The 22,455-nt window shown below is 44.2% G+C and overlaps 3 protein-coding genes across 5 annotated transcripts in view; 1 reads left to right on the top strand and 2 right to left on the bottom strand.

Moving 5' to 3' along the window:
* Positions 1 to 1,536: 1,536 nt before the first annotated feature.
* On the bottom strand, positions 1,537 to 4,979 carry LOC134389487 (major allergen I polypeptide chain 2-like). 2 transcript variants are annotated; one of them, XM_063113055.1, is made up of 3 exons: positions 4,677 to 4,979; positions 3,048 to 3,229; positions 1,537 to 1,774 (listed from the first exon to the last, which is right to left on the bottom strand). In XM_063113055.1, exons 1-3 carry the CDS (start codon positions 4,786 to 4,788, stop codon positions 1,691 to 1,693), a joined length of 378 nt encoding a protein of 125 aa, XP_062969125.1. In that variant the 5' UTR covers positions 4,789 to 4,979; the 3' UTR covers positions 1,537 to 1,690. The 2 variants fall into 2 exon arrangements, with proteins under 2 accessions (XP_062969125.1, XP_062969126.1); XM_063113056.1 differs by lacking the exon at positions 4,677 to 4,979 and adding an exon at positions 3,758 to 3,828.
* A 2,215-nt stretch (positions 4,980 to 7,194) lies between these two features.
* Positions 7,195 to 8,778, top strand: LOC134389418 (major allergen I polypeptide chain 1-like). Its single transcript, XM_063112985.1, has 3 exons — positions 7,195 to 7,271; positions 7,425 to 7,612; positions 8,650 to 8,778. Exons 1-3 carry the CDS (start codon positions 7,211 to 7,213, stop codon positions 8,677 to 8,679), a joined length of 279 nt encoding a protein of 92 aa, XP_062969055.1. The 5' UTR covers positions 7,195 to 7,210; the 3' UTR covers positions 8,680 to 8,778.
* A 1,613-nt stretch (positions 8,779 to 10,391) lies between these two features.
* Positions 10,392 to 22,455, bottom strand: part of WTIP (WT1 interacting protein) — a 103,751-nt gene continuing 91,687 nt past the window's right edge. Inside the window, exons 9-10 of one of the 2 annotated variants that reach the window (XR_010024637.1) lie at positions 11,153 to 11,251; positions 10,392 to 10,564 (exon numbers count right to left, since the gene is read on the bottom strand). The gene's annotated coding sequence lies outside the window, so the exon portion shown is untranslated. Of the gene's footprint in view, positions 10,565 to 11,152; positions 11,252 to 13,679; positions 13,767 to 22,455 lie in introns of those variants that run through there. The other variant, XM_063111751.1, reaches the window with a different exon arrangement.

Below are 22,455 nucleotides of genomic sequence, written 5' to 3'. Positions count from 1 at the left end.
TTTAACATTGTTTGCTCTGTTGGGTTTTAGACTTAGTTGGGATCAGTTACCCCTCTTTTCTTGCCTGTCTCTCCCTTTTACAGTGGGCAGGTCTATCCTATGCCTGTCCCACTACTGTATTTTGGAAATAAATAAATTGTTTTGATTTCACAGGCTCAAAGTTAGAGGGAATTTGCCTCAGGAGAAATCATGCCTTGAGTCTCATTCATATCTACTTCAAATGAGACTTTGGACTTTGGACTTTTGAGTTGTTGCTGGAACTAGTTAAGACCTTAGGGCTATTGAGATGAGATGAATGTATTTTGCATGTGAGAAAGACATGAATTTGGGGGGCCAGGAGTAGAATGTTATGGTTTGAATGTGTCTCCCAAATTTCATGTATTGGAAACTTAATCCCCAGATTCATACATTCATTGGAGGTCAGACCTTTGAGAAGTAATTAAGATGAGATAAGGTCATCAGGGTGGGACCCCTATGATGGGACTGTGGTTTTATAAGAAAAGGAAGAACAATCTGAGCTGACATGCACATTCTTGCCCTCTAGCCATATGATGACTTCTGCCATGTTATAATGCAACAAGAAGGCCCTCGCAAGATGCTAGCACCATGCTCTTGGACTTCCCAGCCTCCAGAATTGTAAGAAATAAATTTCTTTCCTTTATAAATCACCCAGCCCCAGGTATTCAGTTATAGCAACAGAAAATATGCTAAGACACCAGTTATGCCACTTTTTTGTGGTCCATAGTCACTGGAACCCAGCATTGAAGTAAAATCTAGTCCCTGCTTTGTAGCCTCACAAGAAGCCTTCTGATGAATGAAATTATCCATTTGATGGTTTTGGAACTAGGCTCAGAGGTGCCATGACACTTGTCCCAGGTGGCACATCCTACAAGTAAGATGTCAGGCCCTGCAGTCTTTCTATGGCACCAGCATTCCCTCAAGGTGAGGTTCTGCCATCCACTCCCTTTCTCCCTTCCTCCCAGGCCAAGACTGAATTAAGTCTTCGTTCAGTTTCTCCAGAACTTAAGAGCAGCAGTGGTACTTAGTGTTCCTGCAGAAGCTCAGCCTCCTCAGGAGACATCTACTCAGAAGTAGAAATGGTGAATGCCACCGGGAGAACAAGAGGATTTGTGATGAACCCACAGGTCATCTCCCAAGTCACTCAACAATTACTGGAGTGGCATTTAAAGGGCTAGAGGCCCTGCAACTGTAATAAGGGCCAGAGCCAGAGATATGCTGTCCGTGGCTGCTGACACCATTTTCAATCTCTTGGCCTGGTGAAGCCTGGGATGACATATATGTTCTTTAATTTAATCCTCACACAATCTTCATTTTATTTATGAGGAAACAGCCTCAGAAAGATAAAACAGCTTGCCCATGATCATGCAGCTAGTCAGTGGCAGGGCCTAGATTTATCCCAGTTCTGCCTGACTCCAGTCCCCATGCTGTCAGTGACCATACACGTCACTTCTCCTCGCCATCTCCCAAGACCTACTGCCAGGCCTGCACAGCACAAAGGCATCAGGAACACAGAGCTGAGTTGCAGGTGCTTTATTAGAGTTAGCCTAATAAAGACTGAATCAGGTGGGGACAGGTGTCTGGATTCCAGATTCGAGGGAGAAGTAGAACAAGGCAGGAAGATGCAGCTGAGATCAGGCACCAGTGGCAAAGATTCATCTCCCCAAAGCATTCAGTTGGAAATGCTTGATTTAATATCCTCCTTCAGCGAGTCCAGGGATTGGGTGATACACTCTTTGCTGCCGGTGATGGAGAGCTGGGAGAGAATAAGATGAGGAGGGACAGAGGTGGCCTCTTGCAGGTCCTAGACCCATGGCAGGGCTATCCAATACCCCCAGGATCACCCCACTCCTCATCTACAGGGGTGAAGAGCTCTCCTCAGTGATTCAGCTCCATCCCCAGCAAGAACCTCTGGCCCTCAGAGGGGGCTGGGTCAGTCAGGCTAGGATGAGGGTGGCTCCCGAGTCATCCATGCACAAGTATCAGGAGGGAGTCCAAACAACCACCCCAGCCCAGGAGGGAAGGAAGCAGATGAGAAGGTTCTGGAGAGCATGGTGGGGACTGGGCCTAAGGGAGAAGCAAGGTAGCTGAGTCTGGATTTATGTAAAGTCTCCCAAACCTGAGACCGGTCTGTCAGATGTATTACATGTATGCAATGTATGCAAACACGTTGTAAACAATCCCATGCGCCCTGTGTGCATATATTAGTACAAGAAATTCTGCTTCTTGAAAAAACTCTCATTTTGCAGAATCAGATACTCAATATAACAACACTTTGGGGAAAATAGGGTGAGAAACAGACTATTCAAAATCTACATAACTGTGTAACACAAACAATAACAACAAAATAAGATAGTTCATCAGGAGACCCATTGAATTGTCCTGGTGAGCAGCTGCATGTTACTAGAGTCTTCCACAGGGCATCAGGTGTCAAAGCCCTAAAGCGGAAATTCTGGCTGTGGGCACTGAAGCAACACAGAGAGAAGTGGGCTCTGAGCCAGGGGAGTAGCTGCCAAGGTGGGCACCAGAGGAAGTGAAATTGGCCAACAGGCAGAAGCCTTACAAGACTCAGGTCTTCCTTCCTGGGAAAGGCGTCCAAGAACAGCTACTCATTTTTTAAATTCCTGAAATAGAGCTGACAAGGCTCCTACCTGTGCAGGAGCTGAACTAAGGACTCTTTCTTTGGCGCCAAAGGTTAAAATTCTACTCCTGCTATGCTACTTCCCTTAAACTAGGGGGAAAAACAGGAGTTGACACACTGTCTGTGTTGCACTGATGTGATTCCCCTATTTACCAATCGTGTGTGAGCTAGTTGGTGTTATAGGAACATGTGTGGTAGCAGAACAGGCTGGATGTGCATGTGGTATGTAGTTGCATATTATGTATGCTGTAGGGTGGAGCAAAGGTGGATGTGCTTGATCGTTTGTGGATCTTGTCTGTCGTGTATTACCTGACTGCATGGTCTATTTGTATGTGGTATACTATATATGCTGCATGTGGAATGGTGAGGGACATGGAAGGGAAATTACCAGGACAATTAGATCCAAGCCTTTGGACACAAGCCCCGCCTCATTGTAGCAATCTTGGATTTTTCCAAAGCTTGCCTCTTCTGGTTCAGTAGCATTGACCAAATCAAGGGTGGTGTTCAACAGTAGGCTGCTTCCAATAGCCAGTGCACCAAAGGCTCCATAAAAAATAGGGCAAGCTTCCACTGAAAACACAGACAGGAAAACACCTCATTAAAGGAGCCAGCAAGGTAGGATGGGTTGAGGTTCATGTTTCCCCACCCCTTGAAGGTAACTCATGTGTCCACTGTCTCCTGCCTGACATTCCACAGAGATCTGCCCTCCCCCAGGACTGCTGAAATCCCAGAGACAGAACTCTCTCTGTGAGGCACTCCCAGAAGGAAGCCATGTGAAGGGCCAGGACCAGAGACCCCTCTGTCCCTGCCCACTGCCCCCAGCATGCCAGCCACATGCTTCTGGCCTTCAGATAAGCACCACTACCCCAACTCACTATCTCCTACCATACACACAACTAATGATCCTTCCATCCCCAAACCTGTCCCTCCATTCAAAGACTGAAAGCTTCAGGAACTATCTGCAGGACTCCTGTGCAATGACCTCTCAGATGTCCCCTAATTCTGCCCCTAGAAGCTATTTGGAGATCACCATGGGAGGGCAGAGTGAGAGTGGAGAAGTATCAGGAAGGCCATCTGTCCCCTCTTTCCCATTCTCACCCATTTGAAAGCCCAGCTCTCTGGTCACCAGCAAGGCCAGCACAAGCAGTGTCCCCTTCATAGTGTCAGCTGCTAGAATGCTCTGCTTGGGGTAGGGTTTCTGCTGCTTTATAAACCACTGGCACCCTCAGTCCAGCCCACACCCCTCCCAGGAGCTCCAAATGTCTGTGGGCAGGAACCTGGTACACATGGTTCTCCCAAGCCCGTGGAGTGGTATGGGAAGCCCGTCCCACTCTGAGGAGCAAAACTGCTAGAGAAGATGTTTATCCTGATGGTTTTTGGAGAGAAGTGGTTGTACCTTTGCCAAAGAGCAACTAGAGCTGACCTTTCTAAGTGGTTCCATTCTGAGCCAAATACTCTGTTGTCCCAGCCCCAGCCATCACCTCTGCTTCCTGGTCACATCCTTTCCCTACCTATCCAGGCTCCAAACACAGTACTCTCCCAAAATGTGGAGATGAAAACCACAGGAGAGGTCAAAGACAGCCTACGCCACTTATACATAGGTAGATGAAAGATCACACAAAAAACTGGCTTTTGCCTGAGTTTAAGACCTGGGGATAAGTATGGGGCTCTGGGCCTGAATGGAGCCCCTTGAGCATCTTTTTTTTTTTTTTTTTTCTTTTTCCGTGACCGGCACTCAGCCAGGGAGTGCACCGGCCATTCCTATATAGGATCCGAACCCGCGGCGGGAGCGTCGCCGCGCTTCCAGCGCCACACTCTCCCGAGTGCGCCACGGCTCAGCCCTTGAGCATCTTAACTACTGCTGTGTCTGGACCAGGCCTGGAGAGCCGGTGGGCACCATCTGTGGGCTCTGAATCACTCCCCGTCAGAAAAGTGCCAGGAATATGGCCATACGGGCTTTCTCAGGGGCTAGTAATTCTGCCCACCAGTTAGATCATGCCACCAGCTTTCCTCTCACCCTTAAGGGAGCTAATTCCTGGGCCCCTTCTTGATTCTCCGTGGCTCCAGCCTACTCCCTTCTCCTGGCTGTAAACATGGCCCCCAAGGGGGGCTTGAAGGGCATATCCCATCCAGTAACATCAGCAAGCAGTGGAGGGAGGGATTCATCTCCTGCATCAGAGACCCTAAGGTGTCCACAGCCCTGTAGACCACTCTGGGCTGGAGTTCTGTAGACCAGAGTGCTGGGTCAACCAGAGGTGCCACTCCATCTGCTTAGACACTCTCAAGAGCTCAACCCAGTCTCCTGCTCCAGAAAAGCAGTTTCAAGATAGTCCAGGAAAACTTCAGCAGAAGGAAACCTGAAAAAAAAACCCAATGATCAAATCTGGAACAATTTAATCAATAAAATAAATAACAGTATTGGATTATAAACCAAAGTGTAGAATAACGTATGTATGTAAGTTCATACTGATACAAATAAATGATTGAATAAATAAATTTGTATTTATTAAAATACAGAAAAGACAAATATTCGTTACAGAAGAATTCCAGATAGTGTATGTAGATACTCCCCCCACAGGAGGTGGAGCTTACTGCCTCTCCAGCCTTGAGGGTGGGCTAAATGTTTCCAAAGAAAAGAGTAGGGAAAGGGGAAAATAGTACAGAAAATCAAGTGATAAATGCTAACCAGTGGTAAGACACCCTGATACAATGTGACAAAGAAGGCACGTCACCTCTGTGGGATCTTCCTAAAAACCCTAACCCCAGCCTAAATTATGAAAAAAACATCAGATAAACTCACCTTGGGTGACATTGTACAATACCTGGCCAATCTTTCTTAAGCTTTCTAAGGCCATAGAAAACAAAGAAAGACTGAGAAACTGTCATAGACCAGAGGGCATGGGAGACAGCTGACAGCTGGAACTCAGTACTTGGCACCTCTTTGCCAAGAGCAGTTACCGGATGTGAATCCTGTTTGGCATAGAGTTCTAATCAGGGTCGAAAAACTTGTGTCCTACCTTCATCTTTGAGGCTTCAGCAAACCTTATTCTGTCACTGCCAACTCCCAGAAAAGGTCAGTCAAGAGCCTCCAGCAAAAATCTGCCTAATTCTGACTTATCAAGAGATTTAAAACCTTCACTTTATTCAGTTGATACTTGGCAATTTCATAAACACATACATAGCAAGTATACATAAAAACGTTCTCGTTTACAGACTCCAGAGAATTGGGATATCCCTTTAATTCATCTAACAAACATTTATGAAGCACCTACTGTGTGTTTGTCCCTGTCCTCGTCCTGGGGAAAGGCAGCACAGGGCAAGGCCTGTGTTTTCCTGGAGCTCATTATACATCTAATGGTCAGCGAAAGGATCAATGAATGGCAAGGAATGCTCTGACAGAAGAGGAAGTAACGGTGGGGAACAGGAAGTGCTGTGGAGGAAGAGGAAGTAGCTGTTGGGAACAGGAAGTGCTGTGGTGGAGGAGGGGAGTGCTCTTCCCTATAAGAGGTAGAGAGTCTGGGCAGTCTCTTTGATGAGATGATTTAAAGAGAAGGAGAGGAATTCACTGAGGAATTAGGCAGTGAATCATGCAGCTAATTGGGGGAAGAGAATTGCAAGCAGTGAGGGTAGCGTGTGCAAAGGCTCTGCTGCAGGAGCAAGCTTGGAGTAGTCATGAAAGGGAAAGGAGGCCAGAGAAGGACGGGAGAATGGCAGGGCTATGGGGTGGGGGGACTGGGCATGCAGATCACACGGGGTGGAGGGACATGGAAAGGTACTTGGCTTTTACTCGGGCTATAGCTCTGGAGAGATGGTGGTGTGAACAGCACAGAGAAACTCAAAAGGAGAGGCAGGTGGGGGGAAATGATAAATTCCATTTCAGTGTGGGATGCTCTCAAGTAATCAGGTGGCAGGACTCAGTCAGAAGACAACTAGAATTTCAAGACTAGTGAACGTAGGAGAGAAGCAAGGGCTCTGGAAACAGGCTCAGAGACTGGCTCAAGAAGGCCACTGAGCAGGCCAAGGACAGAGGTTGTATGAAAGCAGGGCAGGGTGGGAAGGTGCCACCAGGTGGTCAGAGCGCATAATGTTCTGGCCTAGCTTTGACACTTACTAGCTGTGAGAACTTTAGCTAAGCCCTGAGTTTCCTGAAAAATACATAAAGTCACAGCTGGACTAGCCTTAAGGTCACATCCAGGTGTCACAGGCTGACACGTACCATCTCTCAAGAGGCCTGATTTGGGAGCCATTTGCCCCCTTTTCCAGTCAGGTGTTCCTTTGGTTCTATCCCTCTGGCTTCCTATGTCACCTGACCCTCCGACAGAGCCCTCAAGATGGAGAAGAGAATGAGCCAGCTCCCTTTGTTGACTCAGGGCCTTACCTTCTTGCCAACACGTAGCCATCCATCCTCCACAGCCCCAGGCAGTTCCATGTGGGCTGGGAGGGGCCTCCTGGACAAGAAAACCTCGGACACAGGCCCCTTCCTGACCCGCTGTGGAACCCAGAGCAGGTACAAAAGGGCCCCGGGGTGTAGTGAGCATCGCTACCTGCACCATGAAGCTGGCTGGTTCTCTCGTGCTGCTCTGTGCTGCTTTACTCCTGATCCCGGGCAGAAGTGGGTACCTGCGACATGAATATCTGGGGATGTGGATTCTCCAGGGGTCTGACACCCTCCCAGGGCAGTTCTGAGCATGTTAGGCGGGGGCAGGGATGGGTGGGTTCAGATGAGCATGTTTCAAGAGAGTGTCAGCTTGTCTTTGTGTTCCAGATTGTGACATTTGCCCAGCTGTGAGGGACGATGTTAACCTATTCCTGACGGGAACCACTGACGACTACGTTGGTTATGTGGCAAAATTCCAAAAAAATCAGTTAATATTGGACAATGCCAGAAAGCTAAAGAACTGTGTTGATACGAAATTGACAAAAGAGGATAAGGAGCACGTGCTCAGTGCGCTGGTGAGTTCAGCTGTGTGTGTCTGCGCCTTGAGCCTGTCTGGGGGTTTGCTCATCTCAGGGCAGTGATGGGGTGGGGGGTGCTCATTCTCCTCCCCACCATGACTCTTCCCTGGGAACCTGGGAGCAAAAACAACTTCTTAGAATGAAGAGGCAGAGAGAATGGAGCAGACACCAATGGTGTGGGGAAAGACCAGGAAGGAAGACTCGGTCTGGCCCCCAAGCTCTGGGGCTGGCCCTGTCTGTTCACTTCTGGGAACCTCCAGGATCTCCTGTCTTCATGGCCCCACCCAGTCTCCATGTCAGACCTTTGACTCCGGCCTCCCTGACTCCAGCCTCTCCAGCACATGAGCCTGGATCTTTAAACCATTCACATTGGGTCCTTCCTTTCTCCGAACATCGGTTCATTTATCCTAACCCCTCAAGCGCCCTACTCCATTGCCTTAAAAACCCTCTTTTTTCCTTGTTCCCTGCATCCCAAAGGGAGCCATCCTGTGGCTCACATGTGAGGAAAGGAGGCAGCCTCCGTAAGCCTCACTCCTGCCCTCTCCAGGCCTGAGACACCCCAAGTAGAGAATCAAAGTGAATCCTCTCTCTGCTTCTCCAAGAGCTGGTGGAGACAAGTTGCTGCTTCAGTGACAAGTGTCGAAGACACAGACGTAGGAAGCAAGCTGGGATCAGTTTATTCCTGGAGGCTCCCAGGTGCCCCAGACCCACCTGGAGCACTGCCATGTCCTCCTCAGCAGCCTCTTCGCATTCTCTCCAGACTGTGCCCCCACCCCCACCCCACCAGGCCAACCACCACCCCCCACCCTTCTTTTCGTTCTATCAGAGGTATCTTTACAAGAGCCTCTCAGGCACACCTTGGGATACCCCTGTGGTACAGGAGATTGGGAGGAATCCACCTTTATCTGCTCAGATCCAGGAGCCACACTCCAAACAAGGCTGCAGGCTCCTTCTCAGGAAGTATCCGACGAGTGCAGCTCGATGTCTCTTTTACCCCGGAGGCCTCACCAGGTTTCCTGATCTTCTCTTTGCAGAAAAAAGTGTACTCAAGCCCTTTGTGTTAAGGAAGCCATGCTTGCCAGGAGACCCAAGAAAGCCACTTGCCTGATTACTAAGTAGTTCTAGTAACCTGCTATACCCAGGTGTCTGACTAGAAGATTCCAGCAATAAAAGCCTTGCAATTCATGGACGAGTGCTCACTCCTTTGACTGGAGACTGGGCTTTGGGGTGGGGAGAGGGGGAGAGCAGTGTGGTGGGAACCACTGGTGTGATTTTCAACCGTGGCTGGATTTGAGTGCTGTCAGATGTTGTTCCTCCACTGAATTCAGTAGTCTGGGGGGGATGGGAGGGGATAACAATCACAACAGTGTCTGGGCACTTCCATAGACCAGGACACACAAGTCACATGCATAAACTACCAAATTTTAGCCTCCTGGCAACCTTAAGAGATGGAAGTAATCATTATAGACTTACAGGTGAGGAAACTGAGGCTCAGATAGGTAAAGTGTCTGCTGAAGACCACATAGTTTCTGGGCAGCAGAATCCGCTACCTGCTGCTGGAGAGAGAGGCTCGGCTAACTCACTGTGTGGTTATGCATAAATTATGGTCCTTTTCTGGGCCTCTGACTCCTGCCTATAAAACAGAAATAACACCTCCCATTGCCAGTGCTGTGCTGAGGCCAAAGTAAAATAATGGGTGAGAGAGGGTTCCTGTCTCAAGTACCTAACAGGAGAGAAGAAACAAAGGGACAAGGGACAAGTGTTGAACCTAGCCAGGACCAAGAAGTCACCTCCATTTATCCTAATGCCAACCACCCGATTGTGGACTCAGCTGTGTCCCCATAAACAGAGTGGGGGACCTAGGGCCCTGGAGCTTCAGAACCCCTCCTGCGGCTCTGTCCACTGTCAGTCTCCTCTGGCCTGGCCCCCACCACCTCTCTTACAGCTCCGTCACAACCCACCAGGAGTTGCCCTAGAAAAGAGTCTGCTCGGCATACACCACAGGGCTCCAGCCAGGAGGGGCATCTCCAAGATCCCATGCTGAAGAGGCTTACGGGAGGCCCCCACAGGTGACCCAGGAGCAGCCGCTTCTCTCTTTGTGGGGCATGCACTGGGAGGGCCACCTTGCCCAGAGTGAGACTTTTTGTTTGTGTCCCACTGCTCCAACTCCCCAGGGTCTGCCTGGAGGATGCTTCTGAAAGGAGGGACCTCTGCCTCTGTAGGAACTAAGGGGAGAATCAGGAGAAGGGGGAGGTCATGGGGCAGCGACCCTGTCATCACCCCACACATGGCACCCAGGAGGTGCATTCCACCATTTTTTATCTCAAAGTTTCTGTATCAAAGAGTTTCATTATCAACTCAGCTGGTAGCTACTGTTTCGAGCAACCACCAGAGGTCCAGACAGAAGAGCACCAGCGGGGGATCCCAGCTGCAAGAGTCTCCTCTGGGTGGCCTCAGCCTTGCCATCAGGGGTCAGATTGCAGGCACAGCTTCAATGACACAACCACAACGTGAAAGTTTAAAAGCTTTTAGTATTTACAGACCCCGGAGTGTACATGGCACGTCTGGAGGCCACACACACACACACACACTCATGCACACACACACATCACACAGGTCAAGGAGCACAGGCAGGAGAGAAAGAAGAGAGAGAAGGGACCCATGGGCCAAGATTTTATTGGGGCCAGGGTGTTATCCAAACAGATTTTCCCACAGGAAGCTTTAACTGGTGGGTTTAAAGCAAGCAGGCGCTAGTTCCAGGAGGTCATGAGAGGTGGTAACTTTAAGTTGGAGGGCAAAGGTCTGAATGGTCTGTTTAAAGGAAGTGTTGGGAAAGTGTCCAGCTAGGTGGGACAGATGCCTCCAAGTCTTCATCTCGGGCCACTGGCTGGAGCCATTTGGGTGGGATATAGCACCAGAAACCGTGTCAAGGGTGACTGAGCCCTGCTTCTAGTATAAGAAAATCAAACTTATGTTTAGAAAAATTATAAGCACTCACCACAAGCCCCTTCCCCATTTTAAAAATTTAAAAATATCCAGGGACTCTTAAAGGAGAGTCACCACCCGGATGAGTTGGATGGGTTTTACGATGTTTGGGTAAAGACTTGAGCTGGCCTGCTGCAAGTGTGCAGGTGCCAGAGACAAGGAGGAGGTGAATGACAGGCGGTCTCTCCCTACTGGAACATAGTTAGTCCCTCTGTGCTGCTCAATTCCCGCAGAACTCCCTAGGGACTGCTGGGCACCAAAGAGACATCTCAATCTTACTGTCCATGTGCTCCCTCCCCCTCTCTTTCCATCCTCCAACCTATCGAATCGTTAAATAATCTGGGGTTGGGAAAAAAAATCAGGATCAGATGCCCTTGCAAAACTCTTTCTGTCTGACATCCAAACCGAGGGTTTGGACATTAAATGCCAAAAGTTTGTGTCTTTTGATCTCTTATTTTCATATGGCATTGCCTCCTGGATCATAGAAGCCCCACTCCATTTCTACCCAGGCCCACCTGAGTTCACCTGGACCTGTGGTGGACAGTCCCCTACCTGCAGATGTCTTCTGTGATCCAACGCTTGTGTCTCTCGCCACTGCTTGGTGACTCCCTCCAGCACCTGGACACTTGCTGAACCTTGGTTAGGCTCACTCTGAAAGGGGGGAGGGGGGCAAGTTAATACCCACAGGGCAAAGCTCAAACAATACAGACCCCAGCCTCCCTGACTTCTCGTGGGTCAGTGCTGAGGTGAGTTCCACACTGTCTCTGAGAAGGTGCCTGCCCAGTGGGCTTCAATCCTGGTTGCCCACCCCCATGGCTTTTCTCATTTTCCTCTTTCACACTCAGTAGTTCCTCACATGAGCACCCTGAGACCACTTCCCAAATAAACTGCCTGCCCCCAAGTCCTTGTGTCTCAGTCTCCTTTGGTGGGAACACAAACTAACATAGTGACCCATGTCCATCTGCCTGATAGAAACAAAAGTAATGACCTGATAGAGGTTCAATGAAGACAGCAGGAGGCAGGGAGGTGGGTACACCAGTTGGTCCTTCAGAGGCGTCACCCCCCATACACACAACAGGGAACCCCAGTAGGGTAGGGGAGATGTTCTCTTGCATTTACTTCTCTACAGACCTTGCACTGTGGAATTCTCAAACTGCCGTGACAAGGTGCTTTTGTGGACCCCACCCAAACCCCCACCACCAACCCCAGCCCGTGGGAATCCCAGGGATTCCAGACAGAAATATACACTTCTCCATCGATCAAGTCCTGGCATCCAGGAAGAGAAAGATGGAAGCAAGCTCCAGGTGCCAGCACAGAGGCAACAACTGAGACATGCTCTGAAGAAAGAAAAGCCCTAGATCCAGCACACAGCAGTGCACAGGGCTCAACCCCCCGATTACCATGGGAATCAGCACCAGTAAATGTGCTGCTTGGTTGTTACCATCTTAGCTGGAAGTTTCTCTTCTATTTTTTTCTTTTTAATAACAACATTGACTTCTTTTTCAAAGGTATAACATATTTACACTCATCCTCAGGCTGGCCTTGCTGGTGGGCACAGGACTCGGGGAACCCAGCCCAGGCTTCAAACTCAGGCTTCCAAAGATGTCCACATGGAAGGAGCAGGTATTCTCTATGATGCCCTAGGATGGTCTCCCCAGGAAGGTGCAGGACTTAGGGGATCCTCAGGGGGGCTCAGCAGAGAAAATAGCTGAATGAAACAGAAATACATCTTCCTCTGATAGGGACATCATGGAAAAAACATGCACATTCATCATCTCCATCCCAAGACTTCTGAGGTGATTGCAAACTCAACACTTGGCTAGACAAAGAGACCCTGCTTTTACAGCCCACAGAGACACCTGCAGCCCCATGGGTGGGCAGCAGGGGCACAGTCACTGGCATGACCCAACACAACACAGAGAAGAAGCCCTGCTGCTGATAGCAGAGCAATGCCAGTGACAGTCACGTCACCACTGTTTCCACCACAACACCAGCTCTGACCAAACACATGGGGCTGGCATAGCCTGAGGGGCATCTTCCATATTCAGGCCAGGAGGGGAGTCCATTCTATGTTCTTTCAAAAGAGGTGTAGGAGGAATCATTCGATAAGTCAGGGAGATATCTAAACCATTTTGGTCTGGTTGCCCAGGGAGAACACAGAGCAAGGCCCAAGACTTCTGGGGAAGCCCCAAATCAAAGACCCAGTGAAGAGGCCAGGAGGAATAAGGCAAGGCAGGCTGTAGGCTGGTCATCCAAGTCCAGGGAGACTTTGCACAATGGTTACAGTATGCATACAGGTGTACCAATGTTCCACCTCTAAACTAAGTGAATGTTTTAAAGTGGGAAAAAATGCAAAAAATAAATTTGTTTCCCCTTTCCTTCTCAAAGTCCCTCAAAAAAAGACAATAAAGGAAGTAAAAGGTATAACCCCACAAGAACAAAGAGAATAAGATAGGGAGCATCACCAGCTGATTGAATACAACACATTTCTGGAGAATAGAAAGTAGAGAAACCTGTGATGACTCCAGGCAGAGAGAGCCACATGTAGTAAGTAGGAGAGCCAATTTTCCCTAGATAGCCCCTAAGCGTTTCAGGCTTCAGAGGCACTAGGTAGTGGAGTGGGCAAGAGTAAAGCTGCAGATCCCAAAAGAGGCAGTTAAAAGGAAACTTTCATGTGGAACCATTGAAATCTCTAACCTCACTTCCCCAGAAGTGCACAGAATACCTGCACCGAGGCATTCACCATTGAAGAAGGAAGCTGGAAAAACAGCATGGTTGCTAAGGGCAGGGGCCCTGGAGCACACTTCATGGGTTCAAATTTCTCACATTCAAAAGATCAGTTATTGAAATGACACCACTGTAAGCCAGAACACAGTAGACTCATACCTTCAAAATGTTGAAGGAAAATTATTTCCAACTTAGAATTCCATCCCTAACAAATTATCAATTCAACTATGTAATATTCCAAAAAAATTACCTTCCTTGCACCCTTTCTCAGGAAACTACAAGATGTGCTTCACCAAAACAATAGATAGATCAAGAAAGAGAAAGACACCCAAATTTCCAAGATGACAGTGAAGGAAAATCCCAGGGAAACTACTGCATTGGCTTTAGAGAGCCATCAGTCCATTTGGGAGCATGATGGGAGACTCCAGGAGCTATGTCTCTAGAAAGAAAAAACAGATCAACAGATTACTCTATATTTTTAACCATAGGAAGAACAGTTTTTACTTTCTCTTCAAATATTTAGGAATAACTTAGTATTAAGCAGACTATTTTTTTAAAAAAAATCATTAGCAAGCCTAATACAACAGTGTATAAAAATATTTTTTTTCCAAAAATATATTTTGTATTTTATTCCAAGAACACAGCATGGCTTAGCATTACAAAAATCTACAATTCACTGCATTAACATATTAAAAAGAAAAATCAAATGATCATCTTAACTGATGCAGAAAGAGTTTCATAATACTAGACAGCCATTCATGATTTTGAAAAACTTTTTATCAAAATAGCAATAAAAAGGTCTTCCTAAGCATGATAAAGTGCAGTTACAAAAAACTACATCAAACATCATGCTTAATGGTAAAATATTACAAAAATTCATTTAAAATCAGAAACAAGGTAATGATGCTTATATCACTGCTTCTACTAAATGCTAGATTTACTGACTCAGTAAGAAAAAAAAGTATAACATTAATGAAGTAGAAAATGTATAAACAAATAAGAATATGAAAAACATGAAATACTTTGGTATAGAACTGATGAAAGGTGTACAATACCTATATAATAGAAATTACAAAATGTTAATTACTAAAAGAAGTAAAAGATGCAAATAAATGGAGAGATACATCATGTTCATATATTAAAAGAATCGATATTATTATTTACTATAAATAAATGATAACCAAGACAGTGTGGTATTGGAATAAGGAGATATATATATATATATATATTCCAATAAGAATATATATTCCAACAAGGAGATATACATATTTATCAACGGGATAGAATAGAGAATCCAGAAGCATACCCACACATAAGATCAAGTCATTTTCAACAAAGGTACTAAGATATTGAGAAAAAATTGTATTTTCAACAAGTGGAGTTAGAAAAATTGGATATTCATACACAGAAGTTATCTTGAAATGGTTCTAGACATTAATATTAAAGCTAAAATTATAAAAAGTTCAAAGAAAATATAGGAGACATTTCAAGTTCCAGGTCCAGCATTTAATAAAATGGAAGTTGTCACTCCATTCTAACAAGTAAGAAGTTGAACCAACTGAAAAATCAATTCTTAGATCCATCAGAGAAGTGAGGTCATGGCACAAACTGCTGCCCACAAAACTGGAGAGACTCAGGCAAATACAGAGAAACACACCTTACCAGAACAGAAACTTATCAACACAAACCTCCATGGGAACCAGTGTTAGAGCAGGAAAACCTGACATGTAATTAACATTGAGCTGGAGGCTCAATGTGGATAAGACTGAGAGATAAAAACTCCAGGGGGACTCAGTCATCAAGGGCCCGCACACTTTTATGAATATTACCTCCAAGAGCTTGACCTGGTTCTCACAGTGAATACTGAAGAAAAATCCCCTTACAAGGGGAATAGGAATCATTTTGAAATACATCAGATCATTCTGTTTTTCTTAACAAGGTCTGCCCTCAGGAGAAACCAACCAGAGCTTAACCTGGTGGGGTTTCTTCAGACCCTAACTGACCTTGGGAAAGAAAAATACCCAACTCCAGCCACTCTATCCATCCTGTTCCAATAGAGGGGAGGAGGCACTGGAAAGCACACACGAAGTTCACAGTCCAGAGGTGCAGGTTCATGAATAGACTGAGACTTAATCATAGGACTATAGAGTGCTTCACCTCCCCCTATGCCTTACCACCGCATTACCAAAGACCTATTTACAGCAGTTCCTTTTACCCAGTACATGATGTTCAGTTATCAAGAAAAAATTGCAAGACATATTAAGAGACAAAAAGTCTGAAGAGACCAAGCAAGCATCAGAATTAGATTCGGATGTGGTAGAGATGTTGGAATTATCAGACCAGGAATTTAAAACAATTATAATTAAGATAGTAAGGGCTCTAATAAATGGTTTAATTGAACTAAATTTGGCTTGAGGCTGCCTCTGTATCTTTACTCCCTGTGTAATGAACTGCAACCTATGTTGGTACAAAAATACAATGAAAGTGTAACTTAGGAGTATACTTTTGTAACAAATATCTGAGTCTCAGCCAATCACAGCAGCTAAGCTTCATCCAATCACAGGCTGCCAACTGATCAAACAATGTCCAAGTAAGGCAAATGCAGAGCTATAACCAATCAAGTTGTTTCAGTACCTCACTTTCATTTTATATCCATACATACTGCCCACCCATATTGCAAAGCAGAGTTCTCTGAACCTTTTCTGGTTCTAAAGTCTGCCTGATTCACAAATTATTCTTTGCTCAATTAAACTCTGTAAGATTTAATTTGTCTGAAGTTGTTTTGCTCTGTTTTGTTTTTCACAGTTTGGTGTCAGAAGTGGGATCTGAGGAAGACCTTCATCAACTCCAGGAGTACCAACTGACCAAGTGAAGGTAACTGCCAGAGCCCATGGTGCCCATTGATCTCTCACAGCAACTGGGGTTGTGAGTGAGTTCTCTCTCAAATTCAAGATCCACAAACTTGTGCTTTAACTCTTTGAATTTATTTGAGCAATTCTTAGGCTGGACTGTATCCAGAATCAGATTGGATTTGATAATTAGCTGGATTGGATTCAGTTAGAGGCCACAGGTAGGTACCTTTTGATAATGGGCTTGTCTGAATCCAAAGTGTATTGGGCTTCACCACTGGGACTCCAGGTAATTTTATGTATAAGAACTATGGACACAGAACTTGTGCACTTTTAGAAAAATGGATTAACCCTACTAAAGATAACTCAATTAAAATGGCCACAATGGGGAAGTTTTAACTTAGATAAAAATTGTTCACTTGTGAGGAGCATGAGAAAAGAAAGGATCCAAAATGCCACAAAAGCAATGGGATGTGTTTTCCTAATCAGTATGCAGAGGAATCTAAAAGATTGAATAAATCAAAAATTGCCTTCTAAAAGATTTCTTACAAAAGGCAAATAAAAGACTTAAGCAACAAACTGAGGCTGTTACTCAAAAGAACTTTACCTTGACTGAATTAACCCCAACTGTTTGTTCTCTCTGTCTTTACCTAAATACTCTGAGTCCACTAACATTTTGTTCAATTACCCTTTATAATAAAAAAAGATAATGAAAAACAGGGAAGTTAGACAAATGTCTTACAAAGTGAGATACTCTGATAAGCCAGGCCTGCCTGCTGTAACCACCTATGGTCTAAAACTGAGCTCAGAGCCATCATAAAAGACTTCCCTAATGTAAGGAAAAAATCCTCAAAAGTTTACTGAGGAATTTAGAACTCTAATAGGAGCTTATGATCCAGGATTCCTTGACCTTTCCAATTTGTTCATATAATATTTGGACCTGGTGAAGCTCAAAGATGGATGGCAGCAGCAGAATTAAAAAAACAAACAAACTCATGATAATATTAAAGACTCTTCCATAACCTCCTCAAGAGCAGGTCAAAGAAAGCTAGAAGAATTGCTGAAAACCCTTTAAATTTAATTCCTAAGATTTTCCCTCCCAAAATTAATTAGTCATCATACAATCTTCTAGACAAAAAAAGATAATCCAGTTTCAGACTACAGAACCTGTTTAGAAATACTATTTGTGAAACATTCTGAACTCGAAAGACAACAAAGAATATTTCCTGCAGGGACTGAAATGGCATTAACTGCTCTATTTATAAATGGACTTGATCCCAAACTTAGTAGCCTAATTAAAAAACATAAACAGGGATGGGAAGTTACAGATATGATTGAACTGGTGGCCCTAGCCAAACATTTTGAGAGGACTCTAGAGCAAGAAAAACCCTAAAAGCTAACAAGCTTGTGTCTCTCCAATTACAATGATTACAGGGGCCCAGACCAAAGGGCTTTATTTTAAACCATGACCAAGAGGTCCTATAGTGAAATTCCTTACCCCAAGGTGTGTGCCTTTATTGCAAAAACCAGGACACGGGAAAAGTAATTACTCACTCTTAACATCAGTCCACCAGTAAGCCTCCTCCTTTCAGACTGGACTGTTTCCCCACTAGAGGGAGCCCACCAGATTCTAACTCTCATGAAAATAATCAACATTGTCGAGGCACTGAGGGATTTTTTGATTAATTACTCCCCATAATACCTTTAAGTAAACATAAAGAAACAAAAGTTAAAATAAATGGGGAATCTTGTACAATTCTGGTGGATGTTGGAGCCACCTTATTTCCATAAACCCTAGTTCAATAGGCAAAAGATTCCTCAGAGTAAAAAAAGTAATTTCTGTGGTGGGGATTTAAAATTAAGTTCAAAAGATTCCCATATCTGAACCCATTCGCTTGGCGTTAGGGCAATTTTCAGAAAAACGTACCTTTTCTCTATCTGACACTGCTCCAGTAAATTTGCTATGATGAGACTTATTTTCCGAGCTAATAGGGCATATACAATTCTCTCCAGAGGGAGAAATAATACTAACGTCTTCTGACTAACCTGAACCAGAACTGTTATGCCCTCTACAGGCAATAATTGATAAGATCAAAACCTACGCCTGTAATAACCCCAACCTTTCTAAAGTACATGAATGTTTACAGGCCCCTTCCTCAACTGATATAAGAAGGGTTAAAAGTGTGGAAACTGTAAAGGTCCAAATAGATTATTCCAAATCTTCACCTAAATTACTCCCTATACCCACTAAAGCCAAAGCAATTCAAGGGCTCTCTCCAACTGTAGGAGATTTAATTAAACAAGAACTTATAATTCCATGTACCAGTCTTGTAACACTCCAATCCTACCAGTTAAAAAACCAAATGGATCAGGTTGAAGATTTAGATTATTTTATTTTATTTTCAGTTGGCCAGTATGGGAATCCAAACCCTTGACTTTGGTGTTACGAGGCTGAAGATTTATTCAAGATTTATGGGCAATTAATAGAACCGTATACCAAGGTTTTTTGTGGTCCCAAATTCTAATACCTTATTATCTAAAGTACCCACTGATTCAAAATGGTTCACAGCTATAGAGCTTTGCTCAGCCTTCTTTAGCATTCCAGTTGAAAATGAGAGTCAGTATTTGTTTGCTTTTACTTGAAAAAATCAGCAGTTCACCAGAACTGTAATGCCACAAGGGTTTACTGAAGCTTCTTTGTGTTCTTCCCACGTGCTGCATCAGGACTTTAACAACTCCATAGTTTCCTCAAAGCTCTACTCTTATTCAGCCTGTGCATGATCTGCTGCTAGGCTCCCACACTAAAGAGTGCTCTGAAATTGACTCAATTTACCTTTTACAGTAACTCACACATAAAGGTCACAAGCCTTTGATGGGAAAACTTCATTTTTCAAGAGAAAAACTCCACTATTTAGGACATGATCTAATTGTTGAAGGTAGTATTTCCCTCCCATCTGAGAGAATCAAAACTATTCAGAATTTTCCCTGGCCTGCAACCAAAAGAGCTTTTCTTGGACTTGCAGGACTCTGCAGATCCTAGATCCCAAATTTTTCCTTAATGGCCTCACCATTGTATGAGCTCACTAAGAACGCAGTACCAGAGCTTCTACCTTGGGAAGACAGTCATGAGCAGACTTTTAACCAAATGAAATTGGCTTAGAACAGCCCCCAGCTTTAGGATTTCCAAATTACACTAAAACTTTTACCTTGTTAAAAAAAAAAAAAAAAAAAAAACTTTTACCTTGTTTATTCATGAATGTAATAATCAGGCATTAGGAGTTCTTACCCAAGAACATGGGTAAAAACAGGTCTACAGTGTATTATAGCCTATAATTAGACTCAGTAACTAAGGCGTATCCCCAGTCATTTAAAAGCAGTAGCGGCTATAGACAGGTTGGTAAAAGTTTTATCTGAGCTGGTTTTAGGAAACAAATTTTGTTTGCAAGTTCCACATGCTGTGGAAAGTCTATTAATTTCCAGAGAAATTTGACAATTTCAGCAACTGGACTAACATCTTATAAAATTCTTCTCCTGTCTCATTCTAATCTCCATATAAAATGCTGCAACCTACTTAACCCTGCTACTCTACTACCCCTGCCTGACAATGGTGAAGACCACAATTGTGTAAGTGTAGTATTGAAAATAGTGGCCCCTTATGTTGATTTATAATCCCGAGCTAATACTTTTTGTTGATGGGTTCTATGCCAAAAATTCAGAAGGAAAACATCAGGCAGAGTATGCTGTTACAACTAAGATGAGTTAATAAAAAAGAGAACTCTTCCCCAACTTAACTCTGTTCAACCTGCAGAGCTGTTTGCTCTCACTCAAGCTTGTAATATAGCTAACGATAAATCAGTAAATATTTATACAGATAGTAGATACGCTTTTAACATGCCATGGAAACAAAGATTGTTTCTCACCTCTAGCAGGTCCCCTCATGAAAAATAAACCCCAAGTATATGGAGGTTCCTCAAACAATTGCAGATAGATCTACCATACGACCCAGCTATCCCACTGTTGGGAATATACCCAGAGGAATGGAAATCATCAAGTCGAAGGTATACCTGTTTCCCAATGTTTATCGCAGCACTCTTTACAATAGCCAAGAGTTGGAACCAGCCCAAATGCCCATCATCGGATGAGTGGATACGGAAAATGTGGTACATCTACACAATGGAATACTACTCAGCTATAAAAACGAATGAAATACTGCCATTTGCAACAACATGGATGGACCTTGAGAGAATTATATTAAGTGAAACAAGTCAGGCACAGAAAGAGAAATACCACATGTTCTCACTTATTGGTGGGAGCTAAAAATTAATATATAAATACACACACACACATACACACACACACACACAAACCGGGGGGGGGAAGAAGATATAACAACCACAATTATTTGAAATTGATACGACAAGCAAACAGAAAGGACATTGTTGGGGGGGAGGGGGGAGGGAGAAGGGAGGGAGGTTGTGGTGATGGGGAGCAATAATCAGCCACAATGTATATCGACAAAATAAAATTTAAAAAAATAAAAATAAATAAATAAATAAATAAATAAACCCCAAGTAAATGAACACCTATCTTCTATCCTGTTACCATCACAAGTTGCCACTATTAAGATCAAAACTCAGATCTGTAAAATTGAACCCGAAAAAAAAAAAACTGAACCTGAATATCAAGGGAATGCTCTGGTAGATTTTTATGCTAAATTAGCCAGTGCTGAAACTGTTAGGATATGCAATTTGAGTGAACTTCATAATATTGATACAAGTCAATTCACCTATGATGACATATTTAATAAACAGTGCTATGCACCTTATTTGAAAAAGCAAAATTGGTATCTGAAGGGGTGTAAACTCAGTCTTAAGTGTGTGCTCACCAAGGGTCCAGGCAGCTACCTGGTCCTTCCTGAGTCCTTAAATCTCTGTTTAAATCTTCTGTTGTTCAAAGCTCTGCACTCCATAACTCATCATGAAACTGGCAAAATGATCCAAATTTTGAGAAATTATTGGTGAGGTGACTTCTAAAATTGGTAAGATGTTTTGTCAAATCCGTAACCGTGGGAAGACAATCAAAACTTCAGATGACGTGTTTCCATTTGAACATTTACAGATGGGTTTCAATTTCGACCTTCAGTGGAATATCAGTACGTTCTGGTAACAGTTTGCGTGTTTTCTCGTTAGGGAGAGGCTTCCCCACGTAGGAAAGCCAATGCTGTGACAGCAGCTTAGACGCTATTAGAAAATGTGTTTCCTTTATGGGGCATCCCTGCAGAAATCTCCAGTGACAGAGGAACCCATTTTACATAAAGTGGTTAAATAATGTGTTATGGGCACAACGGCATTATCATTGTCCCTATCACCCTCAATCTTCTGGAAAGGTTGAAAAAGCAAATGGCATTTCAAAAACTGAAATTAGCAAAGTTAACCGAATTGATTGGATTGCCTTAGCCGAAGGTAATGCCGTTGACCTTGATGGCAATCAAATCTACTCTCAATGGAAAGCATAATTTGACCCCTATAAAATAGTCTCTGGAAGGCCTATTTTCCTAATGATAGAACCTCATATCTCTCCCACTCTCCTAAAACCTGATATGACTGAACACTGCAAGGCTTTAATGCACTATGCCAAAGTGTATTTTCACAAGGATAAGGAAGCTTTTCATGATCCACTGATTGAAGACTATCAAAACCTTTATGATCCAGAACCTGGAGATTGGGTCTCCTAGAAATGACATCAGAAGAAGACTGCCCTTGAACCCTGTTGGAAGGTATCATGCCAAGTTCTTCTTACCACCCATACTGCAGTAAAACTTCAGGGCCTCAAACCTTGATCCCACATCTCACAAATCAAAAGAGTCCCTCCAGACTCTTGGACCTGTGCACCTATTGAAGACCTTAAGGTAAAGCTAACCAGGGTTTCCCAGAAGTGTACAGCATCCTAAACATGGACAGCTTTCCCAATATAGTGAATCAAGACTTACCTGCCATCATGAAAGTCTTATCCTTTTTCTTTCTTTGTTATTTCCTGCTGCCCTAATCTTTTTCTTTTCCTAATAGGAAAATCCATGGGACCGTAATCAGTGGATGGTTTGGCTAAGGTTTATGCTCTAGCAAAGAACCAGAGCAACTGTTGGGTTTGTGGGCTAATGACAAAAAATCAGGAAATACAGCCTGGCCAGTTAGCTCAACTGGTTAGAGTGTGGTACTGATAACACCAAGGTCCAAGATTCAATCCCTGTACTATCCAGTAACCAAAAAAAGTAATAAAATT

This window comes from Cynocephalus volans, chromosome 10 (genome assembly GCF_027409185.1).
Source record: "Cynocephalus volans isolate mCynVol1 chromosome 10, mCynVol1.pri, whole genome shotgun sequence".
Lineage (NCBI taxonomy): Eukaryota > Metazoa > Chordata > Mammalia > Dermoptera > Cynocephalidae > Cynocephalus > Cynocephalus volans.
The sequence above is the reverse complement of the archived record's forward strand: the minus strand, read 5'-3'. Positions and strand labels throughout refer to the sequence as shown.